The sequence below is a fragment of the Artemia sp. Qi Xiang Cuo genome, chromosome 11, assembly GCF_049724085.1.
Source record: "Artemia sp. Qi Xiang Cuo chromosome 11, ASM4972408v1, whole genome shotgun sequence".
In the NCBI taxonomy this organism is placed as follows: Eukaryota; Metazoa; Arthropoda; class Branchiopoda; order Anostraca; family Artemiidae; genus Artemia; species Artemia sp. Qi Xiang Cuo.
Window position 1 is genome coordinate 68,024,211 of NC_142804.1, and position 12,753 is coordinate 68,036,963.

Genomic DNA, 12,753 nt, shown 5'->3' on the forward strand with positions numbered 1-12,753 from the left:
GCCTAAAAACAGGGGGGAGGTTCAAACCCAATAGCCCCCCAACCTCCCTGGATACGACCTTGGAGGACACTGAATTGTTTTATTGAAATAATTAGCACCGTTTCTAATTTATGAATGTGCCAAGATATCTCAGAAGTTATAGAACTTGACCCTAAAACATTTGATTTCTTTTTATTGGAAAAATTAATCAAATCCGTCTGGCCTGGTCTTTGTTAAAAGGTTTTCATCTTCTCCTTGAAAGGATATCCACCTTATAAAAGATTGGTTTTACTTTGGTTCACTGTTTTCCATGGTTATTGCTAAAAGTAGAGGATTTTATTTTGAAAAGACAGATTTTATTTAATTTTATTAAATTGATTAATTTCCCTGAATTTCCTTACAAGCTTTTTTTGGTTTCTGCAAAAATATAAAACTGTTGGATGATTTGAAACAGTTTTACAGCAATTTGCTTTATGCGCCATTAACGTTACAATTAAAGACTACACACCAAGTACAGCATTAAAAATTGGAATAAACCCATTTCTAACATTTTCCAAGCACCAATAGCCCATTACAGTGGACACTGAATATTTTTAGTGCAATTATTGGCAACGTTTTTAATTCATGAAACTACCAAGATATTTCAGAAGTTACAAAAGTTGACTCCCAAACATTTAATTTTTTTCATTTTTTTTTTATTGGAAATTGGAAAAATATTTTCATTGGAATAATTAGTCAAGTCTATCTGACCTAGATTTTCTTAATCGTTCTCATCTTCTACCGGGAAAGTATTTGCAGGTTATGAATAATTGGTTCTACAATTGTTCGCTCGTTTTACACAGTTATAGCTAAAAGCAAGAGATTCAGTTATAAAATGGTATTTAATGTCATTTAATTAATTAATGGATTTTCTACAGCTAAATTTCATTTTTATTTAAATCAATTTGAGGTTTTTAATCAAAAAGTAAAAGATTAAATTTTATTTACTTAGTGCTGAGGGTCTATAGCTAAAAGACATTTGTCTGGAATTAGTTCACTTTAAGAATGAATGTGAAACACAAATAAGTTTTGAAATTAAAGTCAAGCAGGCAATGTTATAGTAGCATAGTAGCGATTTCATATTACAATTTAAGAGTTTACGGTAAATACCCAAAGCCATAGAGCTTATGCATAGTGCTTTAACACTGAAATCAATCCTGTCTGTCTTATTGAGTTATCCAGAAGCTCCATGGTAAAAGCGTTCCCATTTCATTCTTCTACTTTTAGAAAAGAAGAGGAAGAATTTTTTTTTATTGTGGATACTCTCTAGATAAACTGATGCAGATGAGGTGATTGCAGAGCTTTTCATTTTATTATTTAAAGAAATAGTTTTATACCTAACAATAAATACTATGTTTTATGTATACTGCGATTATAAAACTAATAAAAATACTATGTTTTATGTATACTGCGAGCTAGGGTCGTTCACCGCCATACCTGGGGTCCAGATTTTCACACCTCTTAAAATGTGAGGGATATTTAGAAACAATGGCAGGAAAAAAATATGACTATTTATTCCCCCCCCTCCCCAGAAAAAGAAACAACTTTTTCCAGAGTTTATTTTTTCTGATCAGTTTGGCTATACGTTGCTTGTCAGCACCATAATTTATTATTTGCTAATACCAGTGGCAATATTTCTCAATAAAACGGTCCACCCACCCCATGGAATGATTTTCAAGAAACTGAACTGCCACACTTTATAGGTGGCAAAAGGGAGAGCAGAGGAGATGTACCAATCGCGAATAATAGTGGACTACGACTGGCTTGTGACGCAATCCACTGTTAGTGGATTATAGACAATCCATGCCAGAAACACATTTTGCGCGCAGTGTCGTCATGGAATTTGGCACCGTGTTCGATTGGTTCGTAATTTTGAAAGGGAGGGTCCGCTGACTCACTTTGACTCTATAATCACACAGATTATAAATCCTTGCGGGATTCTGGTTGTGTGACACCTTAATACCAGACGAGCCCATTCCTATAGACAAGGGATTGCAGTCGTTTAGACGGAATAAAAAAAAACTTTTATTTATTGACAATTAGGTTTTGACAAAGCTCGCCAGTTTGGCTTTAGATCTTTCATAAGTTACTTTTCACCAGTATAATTTACTACTTTGTTATTACTAATGGCAGACTAAAGCGATTCGATAGAAAACGATGACGCCCAAAAAATCGATGACGGACAACAAAACGTTGACGGCCAAAAAATCGATGACGGCCAACAAAACGACGAGGGCCAAAAATTCAAGAATCTCAGATACATGTAGTCGTAGATATATGATATAGCCTATCTTCATAGGCTACTAAGATAAGGGCCAGAAGTAGAAACTGGAGAACCAATTTATTTAATATTAAAAAGAAAAACGATACCAAGTAACATACTTAAAAACAAAGCATGCTTGTGAGTGTTGATGATATAAACAAAGGATCTGTCAAATTTATTGGAAGGATTTATACAGAGACATATCCATGAGTTAATTTTGAGAAGGAGGGGTAAATTTGATAAAGGAGTGGGCGAAATCCCTTCTTCTAAATAGAAAATCCTTTAGTAGAAATATAGAAAAGTCTGAACTTCGACTCAGTTTGGTGATTCCACCCGTGGTATAATTATAATAATACTTACCAAATTCATTGGGTGTGACCAAAGAGAATGGATTATTTACAAGAGTGAAAACTGGCACTAATAAAGACAAAAAAATCGCCAATGTCACATAACGTTGTCGTTTCTTGCCATTCTTTCAGTATGTAATAAGACCAAATTAGTGTAGTTTATGTAATTGGCCAAATTAGTAGAAATTATCAGATCGTAATTTCTGCAAAAACAAAATCACGAAGCTTGAAAAAAAGCCAAGAAACGCTAGATGGCAATGGTAATTGTTTATTAACACTAGCACCAGTTTCTACTGTTGTAAGTTCGCCATACTCTTGGAGATGTGACGATGACAAAATTCCAAACTAATAAATACAAAAAATATGTATATAAAAGTTATATAAAACTATTGAAAACAACCATAAAAAGCACGAAAAATTCTCAATAAAAAGCTCTTAATAGTCCCCGACACAGGTCCTGAACTGAAACAACTCCTTGGCCTTTTTTTAGTTGATGCCGTAGAGTGAACTTGGGTAAATTTGACACAGGGGTAACTCCGAAACCCCCGTCTTATTTGGCTCAGTGATGACAGATGTCTTTGGTTCCGCTGCCATCTTCTTCCTTTAGCTTTAGGTACTTGACAACAGCGTTCTATATTTCTAACATTTTCAATTCCTCTTGTAATAAAGCAATTTCAAAATTCTGAGGAGGGCATTTTTGTTGGTCAAAAGGTAGGTAGCAAATTTTAAGTGAAAGTACAGAAAAATGGAGAGACGATAAAATGATTCTAAATAGCTGATAAGTTAATAGGATAGTTTAAGTATTTACTGTTATTTATTAGTATTTTATTCTCAAACCAGTCGGGAGATACAAGGGATGTCGGACTTACCCTAGAAAAAGCTCCGATTTGGGTTAAATGGGTAAATCTGACATGACGGACTTACCCCGTAAGGGGTAAATTCCAACAAGTGGGGTCGGGCTTACCCCGTGTGTACAAGTGGCTAAGTTTCGGCAATTCCAGCCTAGATTCCAGTGTATTTGTTAACAATTTACTATGTTAACAATACGTGCTATACATAATTTATAACATACTAATTGATCAGACAAAGAAGCAAAGAGATTTCCCTGACATACCTGCTGTTACTCTCTGAAAACCTCTGAAGCTGCCCAACTATGTTGAGCAGAGTATGGCAATTTCGTTGAAGGTCATGCAAAAGTGTGGCATCAGGCTTACTAAACAACAGTTTCTTGACGAAGTGAAAAAATATATAAGTGAGAACAAAATCAGTGCTCATTTCACAAAGAATCAGCCAGGTGAAGACTGTTGGTTTGGGTTTAAGAACAGAAACAACATCTCACTAAAGGAACCTGAACAACTTCAAAACCCTGAGGGCTGTGCGATAAGCAGACCCTTTCATCATTCTAGGATTTTATGACCTGCAACAAAACCAGCAGAAGAGCTTGACATCTTAGACAAACCAGAATTTTGGTAAAACTTGGACGAAACTTCGTTTTGTCGCGATTCTGATAGCCTTAAAATCGCTGGTGCAAAAGGATCACCAGCAAAGCCGCGAACTGGTGGCTATGGGCGTGATAACACACCAGTTCCGGCATGTATTAGTGCATCAGATGAGAAACTCCTACTGTTGGTAATCTTCTTGGGGAAAAATAATTGGAGTTCATGGCTACCCGTTAAAGACCATTCAAATACGTATTATTCAGCTACTAAGAAAGGATGGAAGACAGCAGACATCTTCTATAGTTGGTTTAAAGATGTTTTCCTGCCTCAGGTGAAAGAAAAAACCCCTTCTTATTCTTGATGGCCATGGCTCCCATTTATTCTTGGCACTTGTGGAGCTCGCTTCAGAAAAGAATGTTACTATCCTCTAGTTGCCAGCCCATGCATCCCATGTTCTGCAGCCCCTTGACAGGGCTATTTTCAAAGGGCCGGAATTCTCCACTGAGCAGAAGCTTGTGCACTGGCGATGAGCAGAACCAGGTAACGTCTTACCAAAAGAAGGGCTCGCGAAAATTCCATATCAGATCTGACAGACTTACCTTACCCCTTCAGTGATTAAAAAAAACATTTTAAACGATAGAAATTCACGATTCTGCTTTTCTGAAATTCACGATTATCAACTGCAACATGATTGACAAGGCAAAGTCTGATCCAGCCAAGTTACAACGATATGTTGAGACAAAGACATCAGAGACTTGGAATTTAACAAGAGCGACAACCACAGTGAATACTGCAACTAATCAGTTCAGTGTTAGTCCAAAAAAGATTCATGCGCATCAGAAATCATTTGAAGAATTGCTCTTGGACTCAACCCAGTGCCCTCCTCTTGATGCCTCAGCACCCAGGACATCCGGTAGGCAGAGAACTGCTCTGGAAGCCGAAGTATTCACATCTGTAGATGCTTTGAGATGGCTTGAACAAATATAAAGAGAAAAAAGAAAAGCTCGAGAAGAAAATAAAAGAAAATATGCTCAAGCCAAAACTGAAAAAGATAAATGATCTTTCCAGTGAAGACTGACATCTCACTGGGTTCCAAAGCTTGACCTGATGGACATCTGTTCCGCCGTTGGCAGTAAGAATGAAGAAGAGGAGGAAAAGGCTAAATGAGTATTATACTGTAGCATACGATAGCAAACAATATCAATAAGGCTTGTATATTGGAAGGGTGCTTGTTTTTCCTGACGAAAATCTTGTTGGCATAAAAATTTTTCGCTGTCCGAGCCTAGCCAACTATTCATATGACTGGTCCCAAAAAGATGAAATTAAATAAGTTGAAGAGTACATCTTTGCCAGACCATTGAAGCTTTCTGAAGCTGGTCCTTTCACTCTACCATTGTTCCGAATTCGGCACGTCATCAGTCGGTACAAGAAGCACACTGGGGCCTGCAAGTGATCAAAAGTTTGCTTTCTCGACTCCCTCTGCCACTAATTGAAACTAATTTTTTTTTATAAAATCCCTTTTTTCAACTAAAAATAAAAAAAAGTTTTCTTCTCTGATACCAAATGAAATTACAATTTTTCCCTATTATTTGAAGTGTGGTGTTACCTTTTTGTATTTACAAAAATTTGAAAAGATATACAATTTTTCATGTCTACCCAATGTAGAATAGATATTTGTTTGTACCCACATGATAGATGAGAAGAATTAATCAGAAGAGAACACATCCGATGTATTTACTTGTGAAAGCAAGTAAATACACCTACATCAAAATTGTCAGTTGGGGAATTGTCCGGGGTATACACAAGCGATAAATCTACTTGTGAAAGCTGATACATGATACCTATTACTCTAGAAATAAAATGAAGCACCTTTGACTCCTGTTGTATCTGCTCTTGGATCAGGCGCTCTAAATCTGCCATGTCATTGTGTTTAAAGAAGCAGACATCACTTCTAGACGCCTCGACACTTTTCTGCACAGGAAAAGATACTGCATCATCCCTAAAAAAATATAGATCAAGCAATAATTCACATTTGATATTGCAATATTATTAAACAAGCAATAATTATATATATATTTATTTATCTGTAAATGTTTTCTCGAAGGTGGTGCTATTTTTTCTCTCTCTGAAAATTGTCATGCTACCATTTTCCGATGTGAAAAAACGATCTAGATAGGTCTTTGGGAAACCCCCTCCTCCCCCTACCCGGCGAATTTGGTAAATCCCCCCGTGCACTCTTAATATTTTTCATAATCGTCTACTGACTGAAATTAGAGACCTATCGTCGCCTGAAAGCGGTTTTTGCCGAAAATAACAATTTTTGGAGAAACTAAGTTACAAACGCCATCTTGTGTAAAAAAAAATCTCCTTTCGAAGGGTCTAATTGACATTGCTGTAAGATGTCTCTAACTGCCTGTATTTTGCAGTCTCCTTTGCCGAATCGCGTATTTTTCGATTTCTTTAAAGTGGTTTTGCCCAATCGCATTCGGGATTATAGCATGGTCTGTTTTGTCAAGAGTTGCTGATTTGCCGAACGCGACCATGGAGAAGAAGAGGACGATCTTTCTTATCTTGATGAACAAGATATAATTATGAGACCCAAGAGATTGAAACTGTCGATTTCCCCAGATATTTTTGAAACAGACAGGTAAGAATTAGATATTTTGAGACAGAAGTATGTATAGCAGCATTAATTGGAGTTTGCTTCCACAGTTCTAAAGGAGGTGCTAATGAAGGTTCATGGGCAGAAAACAGTCGAGAACACTAATCTGTTTCCTACTTGGGGAGCTAGTCCTGATTCAGCTGGCAAACATCTTCCTGAATAGGATGTTCATGTCAATATTGCATTCATGTGTCTTCCTAACTCTGATGAACACCCCAGATAGGCACTGTGATCCTAAATGTATTAAACCTTGGCAGGGGTTAATGATTTCTTTTTTATACTGGTTTACCACAGAAAACTGTTATTTCAAGTGGGTCCCTAGAAATAATATTTAATAGAAAATAGAACTTAATTTTTTATAATTGTTTTAGTTAAAGAAAACTTTGGGGAGCCACTTGCAATAACAATTTCCTGTGGTAAACCAGTATAAAAAAGAAGTCACAAACCCCTATCATGGTTTAATGCATTTTGAATCCCAGTGCCTATCTGGGGTGTTCATCAGAGTTAGGAAGACACATGAATGCAATATTGACATGAACATCCCATTTAGGAAGAGGTTTGCCAGCTGAATCAGGACTAGCTCCCCAAATAGGAAACAAATTACTGTTCTAGGCCAGCACAAAAAGCTGGGTCAAATATTTCAATCAAGGAAACATACGAGGTGATTGTTCCTTGACCTTTCTGTGTCTAGGCTAATGAAAGGGTGCGGAACTAGTTTGTGTCACTAAAATCATTCTTAGAAAATGTTCCAGTAACATGGGTGAACATAAAGCTTTCTTTTTTAGCCCCGAAGATTTGTCTTCAGATGAAGATTCTGACCCGACGTATTTCCCGCAAGTGGAAAGTGATCCAGAATCTCCACCCAGTAAGGGATCTTCATTAGAAGTCAAAAGTACTACACTCTGCGAAGATGCTGGCCAGTCCAGCTCTCCTACTACTTGGACAAGTAATAGAACAGAAAGTGAACCAGAGGCTACCAGAGAAATCAGTGAAACAGCTTCTGCTAGCATGTCTCCAACCACAGAAGGAAATGATGGCACAGAAACGAGAAATATTGCATCCAAAAAAGTCAGAAAGAGGTTAAATAACAAGGAAAAGTGGGTGAAAAATCAGATAAAGAATGCAGTAAACTCTGGAAATTTTTATCTGAACCTTGTTACCAAAAAAGTACATGGAAAGGAGAAGGAAGTGAAACCCTTTAATTGCCCTCATTCGTGTCCTTTCAGATGTTTTGAACATTTCTCGGAGACTGATCGTCAAATTGTGTTTCAAAACTTTTGGGCATTGTCAAAAGATTCCAAAAGGATGTACTATTTGAAAACAACAAAACCTTTACCTAAAAAAAGGAACAAAAAAAGAGAAACTCGGCGGAAGCATACATTCCACTATTACCTTTCAGTTCATAAGAGAACTGTGGAGGTCTGCAAAGGATTTTATTTTGCTACCCTAGACATCGATGATAAGCGGATACATTATGGCCATAAGTTATCAAGTGGTGGAGTACCTCCTGTTAGTGTACCACAGAATCCTGTGAATAAAAGTAAAGAAGAGGATCTCGCTTACATAAGAAAGCAAATTGAAAGCTTCCCAATCATTGAATCTCATTATTGTCGTGCCAAAACCAATAGAAAGTTCCTCTATCCTTCCCTCAATATACGCCAAATGAATTCATTGTATGAAAATAATTGTGCAGAAGATGGTAATTTGGCATTAAAGAAACACATGCACAGAAGTTTACAATTATAAATTTAATCTTGAGTTTCATGTGCCTAAAACTGACAAATGCGATGTTTGTGAAGAAAAAAAAGTTGCTGAAAAAAATAGTACTGAAGTATCTGAGGAGCTCAAAACCTCTCATGAAAAACATTTGAAAGGAAAAATAGAAAGCAAAGAAGAAAGAGATAAGGACAGGGCTTCGGATGACCCTGTATTGTGTTTTGATATTGAAAATGTTTTTCTTTGCCAAAGGGGATGTTTCATCCTATTTTTACAAAAGGAAGATCACTTGCTTTAACTTAACTTCTATTCTTAACTTTCGCAGACAGACATGATAGCTAATCAAAAAACTTTATTGTTGTTTGTGGTCAGAATACCTTGTTGGAAGAAGTGGATATGATACTGCCTGTGGTCTTCGTGCTATCGTTGGTAATGTGTTTACTACCTATCCTGCCATAAGAAAGTTTGTTTCATAGTCAGATTTAAATGTGACTCAAAATTTTAATCAAGTAATTAGCAGCATGATGGAAGACACCCTGAAGAAAAATTCATCTGTCCAAAGTATAACAATGAAGCATTCTGAGCCTGGCCACTCCATTATTCAGGAGGTGGATGCTGTTCACAGAATCATTAAGAGGTCTTTGATGCACAAGGAAGTCTTTTCGCCACTAGACTTGACAAAAAAGCTTTTGATTCTTCGGCCCCGTGACCCGTTTGTCATTATTCAAATTACCAAACAGAAGTTTTTTTATTACGCCAAAACTTCCAAATGCTAAGTATAGCTTAGTGCCATTTTCAAAGGTGAAGTTACTACAGTTTAAGCAAGCACTATGCAAAAGGGTGTTCTACAAAACTTCGTTTGCGGATACTACTCCTTCTGTAGCGCTGACTACACCAGAGGCTAGCCCAAGGAGACCATGGTCCAATGCGTTAGCAGTGATTGCTGTGGAAAGGCTGCTATCTCCTGTACTTTCAAGCACAGCAGTTGATTTGCCAACAAGAAAAATAAAAGACTTCGAATCGCTTTACCGTTTCATGCCAACACTAGATGTGATACATGTGAAAAGTCTTATTAGAAGTTCTAACAGAGCTGAGGTACCTAGTACTTCAGCTGAAATCACAGCGTGTCCCGAAGCAGCCTCTGCCGTTAATGCTCCGAAGGTTAAAACCAGAAATTCCAAGTAGCTTGTTGCTAAGTGAGACCTCCCATTGATCTTTTGTTACATTTTATTGTAAAACACCCAGTTAATTGTCGAAATTAAAATTTGTCTATCAGATGAAATATGTTTTGCCGAAAGTTGCATTTCCAATTCACGCTGAGCTGATTCCGTTTTGCCATATCTTACCTATGTTCAGGAATTTTAAGGCTGTTTTGCCGAAGCTGATATTCATTCTGTTTTATATCGGGAAGGGCTCCCTTCAGACCAATAAAAACAAGCACAACAATATAAGCAATTGTTATTCTTAATTTCTAAAAAAAAATCAACGCTCTAGCTATAGTCGATTCTGAGATACAAATGTAAAAATTTTCAAACTCGTTTTTCTCTCGTTTTTGGAAAAACAGATTCAGCAAAACCGCTTTCAGGCGACGCTATGAAGGTTGAAAGCATTGAGCGTAAGCAAGAGTTTAAAAACACAATATATTTGTTGACACATGAGTTTGTTCCGAGCTTCTACGGAAAGGTTTTCCTGTTTGATAGCTATGAAGCGAGTCCCGGATTCTTAATTGCTTCGCATGAAAAGCTAAGCATTGTGATAGAAAAATTACAATAGCAATTTACATACCAGGAGACTGAGCTTCGCTCAGTGATTGGTGTTCGTTTAATGAGATTTATTCTAATAAGACGATCGCAAGTTTTTCGGAAAAAACAAAAACGATATAGATTGGTCACGAATTTTGGAAAATTTGTTTCTTTCTAAAAGAATTAATTTTGCAAAAACTTTTCTCATATGAATGACGTCACAAATACTCAGACAGCCAAGGCCAATACCCTAACGGTGTTACTTTCTGCAGGAAATAAAATAAAATTAAGGATGTTTTGCAAAAGGAATTACAAAAATGTTTTTCTTTTCACCGAGCGAAGGTCGGTCTACTGTTACCAGTATTTGACCTGCAAGAACATGCCTATGATATCAAAAAGGTCGCTGTTTCCATATTTCGAGTTTAATAAGTTTCACCACTTTAAAATACATTTTCAAATCTCTGAGCTATTTTGAAAAATACTTTTTTTTATCAATTATTTTGTTCGACTTGGCCTACCAGTTAATTGTTTTATGATAACCTACATGTTATTTTTAACAATTATTTTCTTATGTGTCGTATTTACTCAGATAACAAAGTGGATAATAAGAATTAGCTTACAAATAAACATGGAAACAACTTTCAAATACCAATAATATTTTAAAAACAATACTCTGTACTCTTTCTTGTTTATTTATACTCTTTTGCAATTAGATGAATTTACCCAAATAGAGAAGTAAATAATTAGGGTTAGTTTACAAAAAAAAAATATTAAATAATTTTGAAATACTTGTAAAATTTTTACAATTAAATAAAAATAAATAGATAACGAAGTGAACAATTAGGGTTACTTTACAAAACAATACTTAATAATTTTGGATTACCAGTGAATTTTTAGAATAGTATAAGTGTTGTTTTGTTTATTTATATTTTTATGCAATTAAACCTATTTACTTAGATAACCAAGTGAATAATCAGGGTTAATGTGTAAAACAGTATTAAATTAAAAATCATAGTCTAGAGTTAGCTAAATATATCTTTAGATGAGTAAACACACGCTGGAGTGAGAAAAAAAATGATCATAAGCTGAATAGACACAGGCACCGAATACTTGCGGTAGAGACTTTTTTCGTCAATCTAATGTAGCAAAGTGTTTTATTGTGTGAAAATTTGCTTTTCCGCACATGATCTCTTTCAGTAGTAAAAGAGGTTAAGGTAAAGAATAGGGCATTGGACTTCACAGACACTACCGGCGGTGCTGATCTCCGTTTCAAAGCCCTTCAGCCAGGAAGCGCAATAGGGAGCTGGGGGCCAGCCATCCCGTGCTTTCGCACACCCTTCCTGTTTACCTTCCCCAGATTTCTCCAGGTGTCCATTTAGAGCTGGCTCGACTCTCCCTAAGCTAACAAAACATTCCCAACCAGCAATGCAAAAGAAGAAGGGTAAGACTCGAGGGATACACCCAATAAAAATGGAAAATAATGAATAACTAATAACTATCCAATAATTTTATCTTATTTTTCAAAACACCAAATGATACTTCAAAATCGAAAGAACAAACATATAGCTTCCACGAAGCAATCTTACTGTTTCTCAGAAGAAAAAAAAACAAAAAAAAAACGGGACAGATGTCGTAATGGTCATGATAATGCTTCAGAGGTCATATTTGGTAAAACCAGGTATTTCCTGTGTTTTATATTTTTCCCAGTTTTGAATTACCTTTATGAATAGATTTAATCTTTTTGTTGAGCAAATATATCTAAGTGTTGCACGATAATTTTGTCAATTATGACTTAATTGGCACGACACACATCTCTATTTTTACCCAAATAAAATTAAACACAAAAAAGTAGACATTTTTGTTCCCTACATTACAGAAATTTTAAAATATAACCCCTTTCCCTTTTTTAATATACAAGTTTTTATGTTGGCCACCTGCGCTGTAAAGTTTATTCTATTCCACGTTGGCACACATTTTTTATATGGTACATTCTATTTTTGTTTTACAGCTAATTTGATTTCGTGTTTTAAATTTTTATTTTGTCCATTTTTTGCATCATATCGTTTCATCTGCGTATCATGTTTTTTTTGCCCTTAATTTGTCATTGTCCTAAATTTTAAGATTTTTAAACATGAAGTAAATTCGGCTCTCTTAAGAGAGTGTGACAGTTTTTTGGAAATAGATATTTCGATCTTTAAATAACCTTTTCCAATCTTGCACTTAGTTTTGTAATGCACCTTCAGCGCAGTCTAGAAAACGCTCACAGTACATGTCTAGTGCGCTTATAAACGACAAAGTGACGTATACGTTACAAAAGTCATCCCATGGACAAGTGGCGTTTCCTACCATTTCGTGGCACCGAACAACAAGGAGGCACCTCCTTGGTCCCAAGGAGGACCAAGTCGCTATTGATGGAAAATTCTGAGATAGGATATTGATTCGAATGTGTCAAAAATTATATGTTGAGCTTTATGTATTTGCATAATCTCCATTATTTATAATTATTAATAATCTCCATTATTATGCATAATTTGCATTATTTACATACATCTCCATTTGCAGGAGA

General features: G+C 35.9%; 1 protein-coding gene across 2 annotated transcripts in view; it reads right to left on the minus strand.

The window, feature by feature from the left end:
- LOC148947272 (serine palmitoyltransferase 1-like) overlaps positions 1-12,753 on the minus strand; it is a 64,651-nt gene that overhangs the window by 16,652 nt on the left and 35,246 nt on the right. For both annotated transcript variants that reach the window (XM_089096969.1, XM_089096968.1), the window contains exon 5: positions 5,937-6,066. In XM_089096969.1, coding sequence (XP_088953095.1) covers positions 5,937-6,066 — 130 coding nt within the window. The remainder of the gene's footprint in view (positions 1-5,936; positions 6,067-12,753) is intronic.